The sequence below is a fragment of the Kogia breviceps genome, chromosome 4 (genome assembly GCF_026419965.1).
Source record: "Kogia breviceps isolate mKogBre1 chromosome 4, mKogBre1 haplotype 1, whole genome shotgun sequence".
In the NCBI taxonomy this organism is placed as follows: Eukaryota; Metazoa; Chordata; class Mammalia; order Artiodactyla; family Physeteridae; genus Kogia; species Kogia breviceps.
In genome coordinates this window covers 119,844,911-119,862,424 of record NC_081313.1, presented here as the reverse complement: position 1 = coordinate 119,862,424, position 17,514 = coordinate 119,844,911, and the positions used below count along the sequence as shown (strand labels likewise).

At 43.1% G+C, this 17,514-nt stretch overlaps 1 protein-coding gene across 6 annotated transcripts in view; it reads right to left on the bottom strand.

Annotated features, from left to right (window-relative positions):
- The window catches only part of ARHGAP26 (Rho GTPase activating protein 26), a 470,919-nt gene that overhangs the window by 70,603 nt on the left and 382,802 nt on the right, over positions 1 to 17,514 (bottom strand). For all 6 annotated transcript variants that reach the window (XR_010840265.1, XM_059062235.2, XM_059062236.2 and 3 more), the window contains exon 20: positions 4,398 to 4,551. Coding sequence is in view for 5 of the 6 variants with exons in the window: in XM_059062235.2 (XP_058918218.1) it covers positions 4,398 to 4,551 (154 nt within the window). In the remaining variant the exon portion in view is untranslated. The remainder of the gene's footprint in view (positions 1 to 4,397; positions 4,552 to 17,514) is intronic.

Genomic DNA, 17,514 nt, shown 5'->3' with positions numbered 1-17,514 from the left:
CTATTAGGATATCATACAGAAGAGTATCACTGTCCTAAAAATGCCCTGTGTCCTTGCTGCCCACTAATCTTTTTACTGATTCTATAGTTTTGCCTTTTCCAGAATGTCATATAGTTGGTATCATACTATACTGTAGTCTTTTCAGAGTGGCTTTTTTCTCTTAGCAATATGCACTTATGGTTCATCCATGTCTTTTCATGACTTGATAGCTCATTTCCTTATATCACCAAATAATATTCCATTGTCTGGACGTGCCACAGTTTGGTTATCCATTCACCTGCTGAAAAACAACTTGGTTGCTTCCAAGTTTTGGCAATTATGAATAAAGCTGCTATGTACATTTGTGGGCAGGAATTTGTGGGCCTAAGCTTTCAACTCATTTGGGTAAACACCTAAGAGTGTGATCACTTGGTCGTTTTGTGTGATAAGTCTATGTTTAGTTTTATAAGAAACTGTCAGCTTGTCTTTCAAAGTGGCTTTCTTATTTTGCATTCCTACCAGCAACGCATGAGACTTCGGTTGCTCCTCATCCTCACCAGCATTTGATGTCAGTGTTTTGGATGTTAGCCATTCTAATAAGTGTGGAATGATATCTCATTGCTTTAATTTGCAATTCCCTAATGACACAGATCTTGAGCATCTTTTCATATGCTTATTTGCACCTGTGTGCCTTCTTTGGTGAGGTGTCTGTCCAGATCCTTTGCTCAGCTTTTAACTGGGTGGTTTGTTTACTTACTGTTGAATTTTAAGAGTTCCTTATATATTTAGTATACTAGTCCTTTGTCAGATATGTGTTTTGCAAATACTTTCTCCTAGTCTGTGGCTTGGCTTTTCATTCTCTTAATAATGTCGTTTGCAGAGCAGAAGTTTTCAGCCTAAATGAAGTCCAACTTACCAATTTTTTCTCTCACGGATTATGCTTTTGGTGTTGTCTTTAAACAGTCATTGCCAAACCCAAAGACACCTAGATTTTCTCCTATGTTGTCTTCTAGAAATTTTATAGTTTTGCATTTTACATTTAGGTCTATGGTCCATTTTGAGTTAATTTTTGTGAATGCTGTAAGGTCTGTGTCTAAATTCATTATTGTGTGTGTGTGTGTGTGTGTGTGTGTGTGTGTGTGTGTGTGTGTGTGTGTCTAGTGGTTCCAGCATGAAATCTAGATTTTTGTGTGAAGTGACCTGATATTAACGGTTGGTTCAATTTTTTTTTTTTTTTTTTTTTTTGGTGGTCGTGGTAGCTGAAGAACTAAGTTTTCCCTCTTCCAACACACACGTCTGTAGACTGTTTTTCTCCATCCTGGATTATCTCTGCTTCTCTCATCCCCCTACCTGAAATGCTCTTCATCCACCCATATCATCTTACCTAGTGCCCACCTCACATTTCTTCTACTCCACTTTTCCCGACACTGACTGGTTTGTGTACCTAACAGATACCCAGTTAAGAGTTGTTGAACTCTAAATGCACTTATGAGCTCTAAGCCCCATTTAGCACTGCCATTTGCCACCATCTTTCCTCCTCAGCCAGAGTGTAAACTCCCGGGGAAGCCAGGAATCCTCTTTTTCTCCTTTACCCCAGGTAGCTCAGCAGAGGTCTGAACATAAACCAGGTCAGAAATATTTGCTGAACATTTTAGATGAGCTAAACTTTGGTCTCGGTTCACCAAGTGTCCTTTGATCTTTAGGAGAGACGGCTACCTCAAGAGGTCCAGCTGAGGACCTGCCAAAGATAGGATCCCTGCAGCCTTGCCCTGGCAAGCCTGACATGGTGGCATCTCTGATTCTGATGCCTGATTTAGCATTATGTCCACACAAACAAGAGGACCCTCATCTCCTTGGAGAATTAGGAAAGACTTACAAAGGAGACAGAAAAATGTGGCCTCCAAAGTACCAAGGGATGCCGAGTCACAGATGAGTTTCTTTCATTATGATTGTTATGTGGTCAGAAGGATCATTCCAGTCATTATGAAAACAATGAAAAACAAATGAATGAAATAAAAAGAACGGACAGTTTTCTGGTGACTGGTTTCCCCACGCTGTGCCTAATTTACAGTCAAGGTAACGGTAATCTCCCACCCCTCGACTTGGTCTTGTGTTTTCATCTGCGTCATTAAGTGTCCCCATTCGAGGAGCTCTGTGCACCTCCAAGTGAACAAGGACGGAAGGAATGAAAGGGTCCAGGACCGAGACTGAGACCCAAGTGGTCTCAGCTGCTTGCAACTGAGTCCAAGCACCATGGCAGAGGATGCCTCAGAATTCACTGACTCAGGGAAGTATTGTGGCTTCCATTTGCCGGGATGACCTCTCATCCATCTGTGGGTGGGCCAATCCCAGGCCAGGCCAATCCCAGGCAGAAAAAATCTGGCAGGCACAAACTGGGCAACAACATCTCTTGGCCCTGGGTTTCAGAAATGGGTGGAGAACCAGCTGCAGAGTGTGTAGGGCTGCTGGCATGGCCCTCATCAGGTCCGTGGCAAACGCTGGTGTCAGCACTGCTTCCACCTCAAGAGCAGCCCTCCTGGAGCTCAAGACTTCCAGGTATCAGTTAGCTATTCACTCAGCTTGGAGGACAACAGTCTTGAGGGAAACACACCCACATTCCTACCTGCCATCCTCCACCAGAGGCAAACAAGTGGACTGTTCCTGGCCTCATCCTCCCTTCCTTGGGAAAGTCCCCCCAAACATACACCAGGTAGGGATGCGTCTGGTGGATGGCGTGAAACAGGCAAAGTGACCCCCAGTGTTTTATGTAAAACAAATCACATCTAGATAACTGGAAAAAAAAAAAATCCCAAGCCCCCTCCTCCATGACCTGCTTAAAAGATCTAACCGCCCATTTCCACATGGCTGCCAAAGCAGCCTCTTTGGACACACTGTACTCAATGGTGACTTGGGGGGCTCCCAGCCCCCAGCAGCTGAAAACAAAGATTAAAGACCACTAGCTGGTGCCGCCAGCTAAAATCAGAGAGTGTTAAGCAACCTGGGCTAGAAATTCAACCTTGCTCATTCTGAGCAACAAATAACTTCAGCAACTGCAAGGAAAACGGCTCTAGGAGTACCCGAGAGAGCCATCCATCAAGGAAGGCTCCACAGGCAAGTCTGGCCATGAAGAACCAGAAAGGACTCACTGCCCACAAGCTGAACAAGTTACATTATTTTGAGCATTTGAGGCTAGTTCTTGGTTAAAAAAAACCCACATCATCTACCTGATAACAGGTAATTACATTTCTTGAATATCAAGGTAGGACTTAAAGCTGCCAACAATTAAAAAGAGACCTGATTTTCTCAATGTACAATTCCATCTTACACTGTTGCTGCATTTTCTAAGTGCCTCATACCCATTTTAGAGACATTTTTCCTTCCAAACCTTAATATCCCTTAGTCCCTTCTAAGGCAAAAATTGTTAGACCCATTTTGCAGATCTGTAACTATGTTAGCAAGATAGAATGGCGGAGCACGATCATGCAACCACAGCAGGGAGAGGGGCAGGAAAAGGTTGTGACATCCTGGGGTCTCACCAAGAGAAACAACTGTCCTGAGGGCAATTTGTGGCTGAACCTCAAACTATTTTCACCAGAGAAAGGCAAAGTCAACTCTGTTCTTCCTGAGTCTTATACAACTGTGGCTGGAGAGACCAGCTGTTTTGTCATGGCCTCACATTCTTTATGCAAAGGCTCTAGTGGACAAGATTTATGGGGTGGTCTGAAGAAGCAGGCCAAGTAATGTGGGATGTAACCACAAAAGAGAACTTTCTGGCCCAAGCAGAGTAGATCTAGTTTCCGTGGAGGGTTGGACAACCAGCCTCAAAACTGCCTGTCTTAGCTGTGGGTGCTCAACACCCAAGAATGAAGCAACAGAGGTTCTTCTCCTTTAGAGAATTTGCTCTGTGATCATGGTCATGCTAAGGTTTGAGGAGTTGAAGACTCAAAGAGCACCTGGGAGCTATTTTCTCTGGAAGTGGACACAGAGATAGCACTGAACATACTCAACATAGTCAGGGAGAAGGGAAACTGTGACAACACAAATGAGTGAAGCAGACTTAGCTACAAATCTACTGAGCTACTTACAGTGCCTGGATGTTTGTAAAACTAAAATAAATTGCTTTTCATGCCCAGCAGCCAGCACAGGCAATGAGCCATCACCAAAGCCATCTCAGCAGGATGGTAAATCAAACATCACCAAGGCCAAGAAGCAGTATGTTAAGAATAATGATTCCCCTTTGAGATGATGATGCTTAAAAAATCCAAAACAAACTTAGCCAAGCTTCCAAGTTGAGGGAGAAGGTTTAAATCAGGTTCAAGGGACAATACTCAAAGTCAGATGGGGCCAGAGAGCACATTCTGGGCAGCATGGCTGACCAAGGGCACCCTGTGTGGCCGGCAGCCAGATGTCATACTTACAGTGAGTTGGGCCGGGTGGGTTTGAGCACATCCAGGTCTGGGTCACTGGAGTTCATGTTGGGCTGTAAGCTGCTGCTAGAATTAAGGATGCTGTTTGCATTTGATGAGATGACAGATTCCAAACTGGAGTCGATGAGGCTGTTTCTCTGTTCCTCTGGGGGAAGAAAAAGCCACAAACTCCATATTAATATTATTCCATAGGGATAGTCTGCTCCTACCTATATAAAAGTTTACAAATAAAGAGAGTAGATGGAGCTCTCTGGTGCCAATGAAGCTACAAAAAGGACATAGGAAAGGATAAGAATTACAAGTGAGAAAGGAAGGGCCCAAGAGTAACAGGTGACTTGAAACTTTAGAGCAAAACTCCTTCCTCCACTTGACAGGACACATCTCCCTTGACAGGACACATCTCCCCTTTCATATGACCAGCCTTTTCCTAAGAGTGGCCCCACCACTGCACCAAGAATTGTGTCTTCTTTGGACTGGCAGATGGTCAGAACAGAGAGAGCCTTCAAAGCCCCCTAGCAATCAATCATATCCTCTTGGTTTGGGGACATTCACCCTTTATTCTAAAACTCCTGCCCCCAGCATGGTCTTACTTGCCTAAGCCATGTCCTACCTTTGACCCTACAGTACCATGCCATAAAATATCTACTCTTTAGACAACCACTTCCTTACGGCTCTGCAGTCTAAACCCCTGACCTCTCCCCAGATAGACTCTTCTGGGTTGCTTCTAGCTCCAAGTATTTGATGTTGAGCTTCCAGTTAGTTCTTGATCAATAGATCTGTAAGGACTACAGAGTAGTCTGCATATACAAAACTGAGTCCAAGTTCCAAGCAGTCACATTAGTGCTTGGAGAATATTACCAAGTCAGAAGGGAGAAAACCTGAGTTCCTACCACTGACTGGCTGTATGGAGTCAGGGAATATTCCTTGACTCTGTTTCTTGGTTAATGCAGCTATAAAATGGGGAGCATGAGAAATGCCTTACACAGCTCGGGGAGCTGTCATGAGGATCAAGTGCAATCACATGCAAGAATGCGTTTTGTAAACTTCAGAACCTTGCTCAAAGAAAAGAACTTTCTGTTTCTTCACATCTTTAAAAACTTGGAACCGTGCACTGAAGAAAACACTTTGGGGATGATTTAGCCAAATGGCATGGGCACCACTGCTGCAGCGAAACATTAAAGACATACAATGTCATTCTTGTTCCACATTCCTTACAGATACACCATACTGGAATCAACTGATGTTTTGGGCAATCAGTTTACATATCAAGAAATGTCATGTCTGGGTTAATCCTCACTGGACCTTTCTGAAATGAGCCAGAGGTACACCATATCCCTAAGAAGAAGACTAGGCTCGCTGATATGGTAGTTTGGAGGTCAACAAGTGAACTCAGCTCTCTTTAGGCAATAAAAGGGGTGAGGTCATAATAAAAAATACTCTTCCCTCGCACTACTCATGTATATAAAAATATAATATGCTTATGAAATGATGTTAGAGTAATCTTCACATTAGGTACACACATACACAAACACACAAACACACATGTATACACCAATACCATCTAGTATCTTGGCAAATTCTCAATGCCATGTTTGAAGCCCTACAGAACACTTAAAAACCCCTTGAGGCTTATGGGAGATTCCTGAACTCTAATTAGATTTTGAAAAAAGTAGATTATTGATTCCTGAGGTTTATAACTATTCATATTTCAAAAGCTTGAGTTCCAAAGAGAAACAACAAAGAAAGAGAAATCAAAAGAGTTACATTGAGCCAAGATGTAGGAGGACTAACAGGGCCTGCAAATGGGTACTTGCTACCAGGAAAAAAAAAAACAACTCTAAAATTACATAATTAGAGGATCATTGAGGGAATGGATACACCATTTATCAGTATGAATCAGTATAAGTAAAATTTTCCTTTGCACAAAATACTGATATCAAGACTCCTGAAAAAGTGTGAGAAGCCCAAGACTACCTTCATTCCAAGGGGAGTAAGGATGACACTTCTTTGGGGCTCAGTGGAGACGTATTCTGCTTCATATGGGAGGAGAGATGAAGAGTTTTATTAACTCTGGTTTGAGGCCAAGTTTGCAGGACATGATAATCTGAATTCATAGGTAATAGAAGAGTATAACTAAAGCTCATATTTCTCTGTGATTACATTTACTTGTCCATGAGAGGGTTATAATTCTATGAATTAAAAATAATGCCATACTAAAAGAATATTAGCTTTTCTAAAATATTAGCAGGACTTTTTTTTTCTGCTTTACTATGTGTTAGAAAAACAGAGTATCCGAAATGAAACCTTCTTCGATTTTCATTTATTCAATAAATATTTATTGAGCTCCTCCTGGGTACCAAACCCTGCCCCCAGACAGCAGACTCTGACACTAATTCGTTGGTATTTTAATCAGATGTATACTAGAGTACTGATTAACTTGCACACATTCACTTGTTCATATGTCTACCTTTCTCAGTAGACTATAAGCAACCTAAGATTGGGCATGTGACAGACAACACTTTGAAATCACAATTTTAAAAAAACATTATATAAAGATGCTTTCCTTTATAAAATATTTTATCAGAATCCTAATGCTCATAAAAAGATCTGATTCTAAAAAATGGACTTAGGTAAAAGTTTTAAGAACATATCTCCTGTTACAGTATTATAGACTGGGTCTCTCCATGAGCTAATGAGGAAGGCTGTAGCATGTGGAACATGATATTTGTTTTTTTCTTTTTTTTTTTCTTGTTTACTTTTTAAACATTTTATATTGGGGTATAGTTGATTTACAATGTTGTGTTAGTTTCGGGTGTACAGCAAAGTGAGTCAGTTATACATATATCTATTCTTTTTCAGATTCTTTTCCCATGTAGGTTATTACAGAATATTAAGTAGAGTTCCCTGTGCTATACAGTGGGTCCCTGTCGATTATCTAATATATGTATAGTAGTCTGTGTTAATCCCAAACTCCCGTAAACCCACAACAGAACGAGGATATGTGTGGATAATGGGGACTCCACTCTCCCTGGACTGGCAAAGTCAATAGAATAAAACAGATGGCTACACCCAAACTGAGCCTGAGGATTTCTAGTATTCATTTACTGGAGGACACAGAATTCTTTTTAAAAAAAAAAATTATTTTTGAGATTATATTTTGACTTATATTTAGATATCTAGGACCTGTCACATATGGTGTAACCTACAACAAAACAACAACAAAAACAAAAGATCAGGGAAAGGAGTTTTTTGTCCAAAGAGAAAATGCCAAAAATTTAATCATAATATTTCATAGTTTTGCAGACAAGATAGCCAAATATGCATCCTAAGATGCAGACTCTTTACTGATATCCCTCAATGGGCTATATGATAAGGAAATCTGGAAACCTGGCACTCTCTGACTACAAGATCACTACAGTTTTCTTTGACAGGAGACCTCACGTAATGAGACTGAGAGCTTCTAAGCAGACAGATGTCTAAGCTGAAATGCTGACGACCCTTCCTGAGGGTGAGTAGGAAGGTGATTATTCCAGAGAAGGAGTGGGGAGTAAAATCAATAGCAAATCAAATCTTTAGTGGTTAAGGCAAACTATACTATGGCAAATTCTAAAGCATTTGCAATCAATTAAGAAATAAAGGGAAAATGACTCAGTAATGTCACTTAAAACAGGAGGACATTTGTCAGGTGAGCAAATGAATACTTGCTCCTGACAGAAAAACAGAATGAGAACAGGCAGCCTAAAAGATTTTTTTTTTTTTTAATTAGCCAAATCATTCAAATACAGAACTGGAATTCTCTGAGTCACTGATGATTCAAACCAGCTCTGGTATCTGCATCAGAAGGTATAAGAAGGACCGATGGCAATTATATTGCTGAAGAAAAAAAAATTACAGGCTAGTGGGCTGAAAAAGGAAAACAACAACCAGCTATGAGTCAAATCGACAAGATCAAATGGCCCAAACACAAAGAATACCCCCAATGCAAGAGTCTTCTGGAACTGGTTGAAGGTAGTGAGAATGCTTGCTTTCCTCAGGCATGTTTGTCCACAAGAATCTCTCTTCATATTAGTCACAGAAAACAAGAGCCCAGAAACAAAGAAATGATAAAATAAAAGCCCAAACAATTGTAAACATGCATGGGTAACATGTTGGATGCTTTCATGAACATGTGTTCTCCAAGGAGTGACAAACTGGATGTGGACTTGGTCCTTAAAAACACATGCTACCAGGGCTTCCCTGGTGGCGCAGTGGTTAAGAATCTGCCTGCTAATGCAGGGGACATGGGTTCGAGCCCTGGTCTGGGAAGATCCCACATGCCGCGGAGCAACTAGGCCCCGTGAGTCAAACTACTGAGCCTGCGCATCTGGAGCCTATGGTCCGCAACAAGAGAGGCCGCGACAGTGAGAGGCCCGCCTACCGCGATGAAGAGTGGCCCCCGCTCGCCACAACTAGAGAAAGCCCACGCACAGAAACGAAGACCCAACACAGACAAAAATAAAATAAATAAATAATTTTTTTTAAAAAAGCAGCACACTACTGAAGGGCAGGGCCACGTCTGCCCTCACAGACTACATCAGCATCCATGACGATGACCCACGGTGAGTCAGTGTCAGCTCATATATTCCTGGTGCCCAGGCTATGCACAGCAGAGACTAAAGCTCCCCAACAGTCATGACATAAATAATAAACATAAATAAGGCAACACAAACCATCAGAATGTATTCTGTTAGCACACAGGAGGCAGTTTTATTGTGATTGAATTTTTCAGGTGCTTCGGGCAGGGACCACTAATGTCCTTGAAACCAAAGTACTAGTTACAGTGAGCAGAGTCTGTGTTTTTTGTACAAATCAGGAGCGGAAAAACATGAGTATGCAACCAAATCACTGCAACTAAAAAAAGCAACCACAGAATAATTTTGGTGATATTGTACTTGTTCTGGGGGTTGCCATGGAAATCTGGGAGCTAAGCTCCTTCACTTTCCATATTTACCAAGTGATTCCCGCGCACTCTGATGACAAGCATGCCACATACAAGACGCAGGGTCTCTTGATCACAGAACTCAGAGGCGAGGCCAGGAATGCACATGTAGAGCCCAGCCAAATCCGCCTGGCTCGGCAGGCCTGAACACGTCTGGCCCACTGAATACTGAGAGCTGGAGGGTAAATAGGAAACACAGACCTTCGACGCCACTTTGAGGGAGGTTTCTCACCACGCACAGAAGTCTGTCATCATAGAGGCTGATATCTCAGCTTTCCATGAGGTCTCAGACTAGCTGTCAGAAAGAAGAGGGAAGGCGACCGATCTTTAACAGCAGTTCCTGACGCCTCACAGAGCCCAAAGGAGGGAACTCACTCTCCACATGATCAAACAGGAAGAAAAGGGAATCGCAAGACAGATGGAGGTTCTGCAGAGACCCAGGGCATTACACCAAAAATATTAAAAGCAAAACGTTTTGCAAAAGCAAAACGCCCAGAGGCTTTCCCGGGCTATGGTAGAGCGAGAGGTGTACTTCCTCCAGCTTGTTAAAGTTTTGTAATGAAGCCTGTAATGTATCATCTTGACAAGACAATGATAATAGCATAGCAGCTTAATGAATTTTGCAATAAAAAAATGAGTGCACAGCAATTTCTGAGTTTACCATCTCTGGGAAACACCCAAGTACACAGGAAGCTTGGAATTAGACTTTCTAAAGCAATTTTTCTCCTCTGTAGCTTTTGCTCCTGATAAGAGTGGCGTGCCAAGCCCCACTAAAATCTGAGCTGGTCTGATTTCATGCTGACCCAGCCTCAGTCCCTACGATAAAAATAATCTTAAGAAGTAGTTTGGGCAGCATATTTGAACACATGAAAATAGGTTGGGCAATGTCTTAAAAAATAATCTTAAAATGTAGTTGGGGCAATGATGGACTAAACAGGGAGGTGATAAGTGAAAAATGTGGTCAATGTTGTTTGGACCCTAGATGCAGGACATGATATCACAACTTCTGGCAGGTTGTCTTCAGCAAAACCACCACTGATTTTGGTCCCCTGTGGACTGACTGACATTCTCTCCCCATGGTGCCCTTAATAACCCTCTGCTTTGCAAAGGGAAAGAATGCCAATGAAAATGGAGTGCACGAGAGAATGGGGACGTCACTGTGGCTGGCCCAGGACAGAAGTGATTCATAGGGGTGAGACATGCAGGTACAGTGGGGAGCCTCTCCTGAAACAGCATTTCAAAAACCATGGCGTAGGAACGCGCCTCTGATTAAAGGCTGGACAGGGAACTGGTCACAGTTAAGCAGACACTCTGCTACTCACAACGTAGCCATCTTTCTTCCCTGAAAACTTACTTTTCAGGAGGGACACTCTCTCTTTAGTCTATGGTTCCCCAGTATCTGAGGAAGCCCACACACAGACTGCTTACACCACTGCTCATGAGAAAGAAGAAAATGATATATTTACTTATTTTTATGCCATGACTCATTGCAAAATGGGTTTGAGATAGTAAATGAAGTGTATGATTAGAGAGTTTTGTTTTTATCATGTAAAAATTAGGCAATACATGATAAATATGCATTCCTCTCCAACTGAAAAGTACAGAATAGCATACAAATATCCTAGATGTATTTTGGTGTGTAAAAGTCCAGTTGTTTTTCTATATGTAGAAACACACACATATTTTTTTCTTTTAACAAGGTGGGATTACATAATGCCTAATGCTACAATACCTGTTTCACATAGTGATAATGCCAGAGATGAGAGGCTGGAATATGCTCTTTTTAATTTAATGATCTACCTTGAACTTTTTTCCTGCCATGAGCTTTCCAAGGCATAATTTTTTAAGGGCCACATTAACTATGAGGTTCTCACTCACACATGGTAACCATACATAATTAAGATAAGAACCACATTACACCTTACAGTCTGTGTGACAATAGGAATCCCTGTGGATAAACATGTCGTCTGCCAAAACAAACAGGTATGTCCAGAGCGCCCAGGATCTGCAGAGGCAACCTGAGAAAAGACACATGCTGCAGCTTTGATGGCTCCGAGAGACGTGTTATATAAAGCTCTGAACAGTATGGATTCCCAGTTATTTTTCAGCAAGGAAGACACACATGTTAAGTACATGAGCTGAATTCTCAACCTCTCCCTGGGCCTGTCTGGGAGAGGGTCCAGAATGAATTAACTGAACTAAAAGAATTAATCAGAGCGATAATCCCAGCTGTCAGTTAACAAGATCCATGTAAAATAAAGCCCAAGAATCCATTCCCACCCCACCAAGGTTGCACAACTCATCCCAGGGTGCTGAAGTACTGGCACTCCAGCATCAAATGGACTCCCTCTGGGGTCAGGGAGACTTTGCATTACCCTCACATATGGGCCTCTCCTTTGGACTCTGCAGGCTCCAGAGGGGGAATATTTTCTTAGTCAAACATAAAGTAAGACTATAGCCTGATGATAATCATCGTAATCTGAGCTAACATTTATTAGGTGCTGAGTATGTTCTAGGCCCACTGTCAAGTACTTTACATGCACTGGCTCACTTAATCACGGTAATTTCCCTCCAAGGAAGCTATTATTAGTGATTGATTTTACAGATGAACAAATGGAGGTTCAGAAATGAAAAGTAATGGACTCTAGGTCTCAGAGCTGGTAGGTGATAGAGATGGCATTGAAAAAAAGCATTGAAACTACAGAGCCCCTGCCTCCAACCACCACCAGGCTCCCCAAACCCCAACAGAGAGTCTAAGAGACACTCTGCTAATGACAGAAGACAAGCAACCTTGACCATCCCTCCCTCCCCCAAGCCAGTGCTTCTCTAACTTTAGCTGGCATCAGCATCACCAGGGTGCTTTTAAAATTACAGAGGGCTTCCCTGGTGGCGTAGTGGTTGAGAATCCGCCTGCCGATGCAGGGAACACGGGTTCGTGCCCCGGTCCGGGAAGATCCCACATGCCGCGGAGCGGCTGGGCCCGTGAGCCATGGCCGCTGAGCCTGCGCGTCCGGAGCCTGTGCTCCGCAACGGGAGAGGCCACAACAGTGAGAGGCCCGCATATCACAAAAAAATAAATAAATAAAAATAAAAAAATAAAAAAATAAAATAAAATTACAGAGGCCTGAGCTCCAGGCATGACCTGATTCAGAATGTACTGGGGAGGAGACCAGGCATCTGTATCTTTCAACAAGCTCCTTACATGATTCTAATGCACACCCAAGTCTAAGAACCACACTTCCAAGAAACATATTTTAACACCTTGGGACAGGTATACTTTGGAGATATTTTGGGTTTGGTTCCAGAACACTGCAATAAAGCAAATATTGCAATAAGGCAAGTCACATGAATTTTTGGATTTCCCAGTGCATATAAAAGTTATGTTCACCCTACACTGTTGTCTACTAAGTATGTAATAGCACTATGTTTAAAACAACAATATACACACTTTAATTACAAAAAACTTCATTGCCAAAAAAAGCTAACCATCACCTGACATCACAGTGTTGCCACAAATCTTCAATTTGTGGAAAGCGCAGTATCTGTGAAGTGCAATAAGGCAAAGTGCAATAAAAAGAGGTATGCCTGTGTTAAGTACTAAAAATTCGGGACAAAATAAGTGATAAGTGTCACCTTGCAACCTTTTGGAAGAAATCTTAAAAAGTACAAGACCTGGGTGCTTGGTTCCCTCTAATCCTCTGGCTCTACCTTCTGCAGTTGCCTGGAAAAAGTATAGCTTTCACCTAGACATACCAGTCCAATCTCTGCTGCATGATGTATCTGCATGTTAACTTGGAGATTAAACAGTAATCTCCTTTGCTACCATTCATCTGGCAGCACAGTTGAAAAACCTCCTTCCATCTGTTCTAAAGTGATCACAGACGAGAGTGACTGCCTTGGCCCAGCATATTAAGTGACTGCTGAACGCACACTGCTTGCTGCAGAGCTGGGGTGACATGGGGGGGTCGTCGTGTGGCTGCTGCTTGCCACCACATGTATTGAGGAACCCATTCAATATGGTTCAACTGCCTCCGTGGCAACGCGGGACCCTGGGGCAGATGGTTTTTATTGCTTCCCTAACTCAGTCTAGCAAGGTTTTTACTTCGGCAGCTCAAGAAGTGACAACGTGGCATGGGGAAGGGGCATGACTTGGGTACAAATCCCTTCTCTGCCGTTCGCCAGCTGTGTGACCGCTTAACCCTTCGAGCCCTGGTTTACTTGTTTGTAAAATGTGGATGATGAGAACCTACCTCATGGGGTGATTACCAATTATAAGGATGAGATGAGATTACACTGGGAAAAGGAAAAAGTCACCTGGAGAAGACTCCACTACCACTCTCAGATTAAAATGAATGAGTCTTACGGAGGTGCCTGGGCACACAACTGGTCTACCCACACAGAATGATAAACTCCTTCTGGAAAATAAAACACACAACAGTGAGTATCAACTAACATGCCAGATACTTCCATGACAATCTGAGGCCAGAGTGTTGGCACAGATTCACTTCTAAGAGATAAGAATGGGCTCCAACTTCTGCACAGGGCAGGGGCACTGCAGCGAGGTGAAGGGAAAACGTGTGTTGATGGGAAGCACCCAACTACTCTGGGAGTTTTGGGCTCATCAAGCATGTCAACTAGGGGCTGAAGAGAGGGCTGACCCATGGATCACAGAACAAATATTAAACTGCAAGTATGCCAATGAGGAGGAAAAACATAACTGAACTCAAAAGAGAGTAGGCACACAGACATAATAGGAAATGAGGTTCTGACAGTATCATATGAAGTCTGAAGGTAGAAGAGAGGTACATGGAGATATTGTGTAGGTGTACGTGTTTGTGTTTGTGTTTGTGTGTGTGTGTGTGTGTGTGTGTGTGTGTGTGTTCTCACAGGTGAGATCCCTGTAACAAGATATCTACTCTGTGGCAAGAATCTGAAGAAAGGTAAGGTCATGTGAAACCTGGAGAGGTGTCACAACGAACCCAGAGTGTACAACATGAAATCGACAGATGAATGGCAAGTGTTCACAGTGATATAAACAGCTAACGGACAACATCTGAACCCAGTTCCAGTTGAGCAGACAAAGGAATCTTGAGTTTGTGTGTTTATGTTAAGAAGAAGGATCTGAGCCAGTCAGAAATTTAGAGCAAGCTCTGTGGACTCCAAACCATGGTATGTATTCCACAGGTGGACACACAACAATGCTAAGGTCAAATGTGGATGAATATTTTTTAGCTGAACAGTTTCATATTTATTTTCATGTATATTAGAGAGTAATACAGTAAGACAATAAAATTCACATTGTAGAAATTTTACTGAGTAGGACGAGGCCGTGTAAAGAAGTGAGCTGCTTTCAAATTGATTTATATAAATATATTAAACAAACAACAGTGCAAAAGTTATGTGGTTGTAGCCCAAAGAGTGAATGAAGGCCTACGTAAATGATTCAGGTTTGGGAAGTACTGAGCTAGGTATGGAAAGAGGCCTTAATCTGAAAAACATCACTGTATGGAAATACAGCATTTTTTCTCCCCACAAATTACCTGCAGAGTCTTCCCCAGCATTTTAACTCCAAAGAGTAAACTAAGTGAAGTGCTTTGATAGTCTTCCATCTTTGTCCATAGACCAGACAAAGGGGAGGGTTCATGTGTGAAAACAGTACACGGTGACCTGCTCATCTAATGGTGGTGAGTGGCTGCACTGCAACCTAGGAGGGGCGAGAGCTGGCAGAACCTTCCAGCTCCTGCTCTTATGGTGCCTTTCCAGGCCAGCCTGGACATTACTCTAATTTCCCAGGAAAATAAGGGTTTCTAAAATCAACTCTAAAAAGTGTATGTATACACGCACCCCTATGTGCTTTTCAATGAAAATGCTTCTCCAGAGAAAGGGAGGAAAGTTGAGCACCCCACAAATATCTGCGCATATGGAGATTCCAGCCCCGTTTCCAGGGAGCGTCTCCTCGTGTTCAGAGGGAAGATGTAGTGCTTCACTGTCTTCCCGTCTCCCACCCTCCTGTCCCCTGTGTGCAGACAGGGATGGCTTGATCTGCAGCTTAGGCACGTCTGCTTTCGCACATCCTTAACTTTCACCTGCTGCCTCGTGTGATAAAATTAACCTTGGGCATGGATCTAATTGATTTTCTCCTAATCGCCATCTTCTTTCTTACATGCTCCCAGAATATGCTTTAAGACCTGATCCAGAGCTGCCTCTGTTTCCATCTAACCATAAACTTGGCACTATTTCAAGCTTAGAGGAATTTACCAATATCGTCTGATCTGTCCTGATCTGCACTGTACATTGCTTAGTACAAAACCTTAGGTGACCGTGGCTGTCGTGGAAACATGAGAAGCATCTCACCCCACAGCTCGATGCTGTGTTTGTGGCAGATGTGGGCGAGGCCAGGCCTGTTCCAAGTGTTCTCCGTTACAGACCACAGCAAGAACGACCCCAGCCAGATACCTAAGGGGGACACAGGCTATTGTTCTATGGGAAGCCAATCCCAGTATGGGTCAAAGCCCTAAAACTGTGCATATCTACTGACCCAGAAATTCTTCCAGGAATTGATCATAAGGAAATAATCACGAATATGAACAGATTTAGCTATGAGGATGATTACAGTGGCTTTACTCATAAAAGCAACATATCTGAAACTACCTCAGTGGTTGCACCAACGTGTGGCCATGTTATGGGATATGACGACCTCTTTAAAAGCAGTGATCGTCCGAGGGTGGGGAAGATTTGTGTTCAGGAGTAATGATAAGGAAAGCCACTACTTCTGAACGACAAAGGGATAAAAAACATTTTCTGTAACAAAGAAAGAGATGCCAATCCAGATATGGAGTCTCTTTCCTCTTCAAAGCGAAGTGGGTCATTTTTCTGATTTGCGCCTTTACTGTAACTCAGAGAGAATATTATATACATATAGAATATATACAATAGATATCCCATTTATATAACTATATAAAAATAAACATATATAATACATATAAATAGTTAAAAATATAATAAGTATATAATAATAATACCACTGCTACACCTGCCAGCATTTACTGAGAATCATTTGAAGTGCTTTATTCCTCACAACAAGCCTATAAGGAAACTGTTATCCCTGTTTTCCAGAAGAGGAGACTGAGGCCATGCAATGGCAGATTACTGGCTCACATCACACAGCCAGAGAGCAGCCGAGGAGGACTCTCACCCAGGTGCCTGGTGCCCATGAGTGCCTTCAACCACCGCGTTCTCCTGGCTCCCTGAATGCACACATCTGAGAGCAGTTATCCTGCCGACTTACCATTACCTATTCACTTGTCTACTTCCTTTACTCAAATGTGAGCTCCTTACAGACGAGGTCACGTTTCTATACTCCTTGGTGTCTGCGTGTGATTAAACAGGAACTAACAATCGTCGTAGCAGCTCTCAGTCGATGGCCCTTGCCATGTCTAGGCCTGTGCCAGCTGCCTAGCTGCCTAAGTTCATTGAATCCGCACCACTTCCCTGTGAGGTAGGCCCTATTATCCCTACTTTACAGACAAGTAAACTGAGGCTGAGAGAAGGTAGGAGGCTTGCCTGAATGCTGTCGCCGGCACAGGGACCCAGGGCTGCCTGCCTTCGGGCACAGCTGGGACCCTCAACTCCCACCCTCCACCACTGGACTCCCTCATTACAAAGGCTGAAACCAGACTGGAGATTTGAGGGCCCAGTAACCCAACTGCTGCAAAGAACTCAGAAATCCAGAGGTGAAAACAAGATTCGATACAGTTGTGGTGAGAACACTCTGCTGCTTGCAACAAGGAGGGCAATGCTCTCCTATTAATCCGTGAATTAATTCCACACATTTACTAAGCATCCACTGTGTCAGGCCCAGGAGAGGTGGAGGGGAAGGACGAGCAAGCCAAACAAGGTCCCTGTGCAGAGAGAGCCCCATTCCAGTGGGGCGTGTGACTCGCACGAATAAGCACTGAGTTACAACCCGAGAAAAAGAAGGGAAACTGGTTCTAGAGGAGCCGCTAACAAAAGACGGGCCGAAGAAGGGACGCCTGAGCTTAGATCTGATTGTGCAGCTGGAGGAAAAGGGGCTCCGCTGTCTGCCCACAGGGGATTGGGAAAGAGGATCCTGGGCAGCGCGGCCCTCCC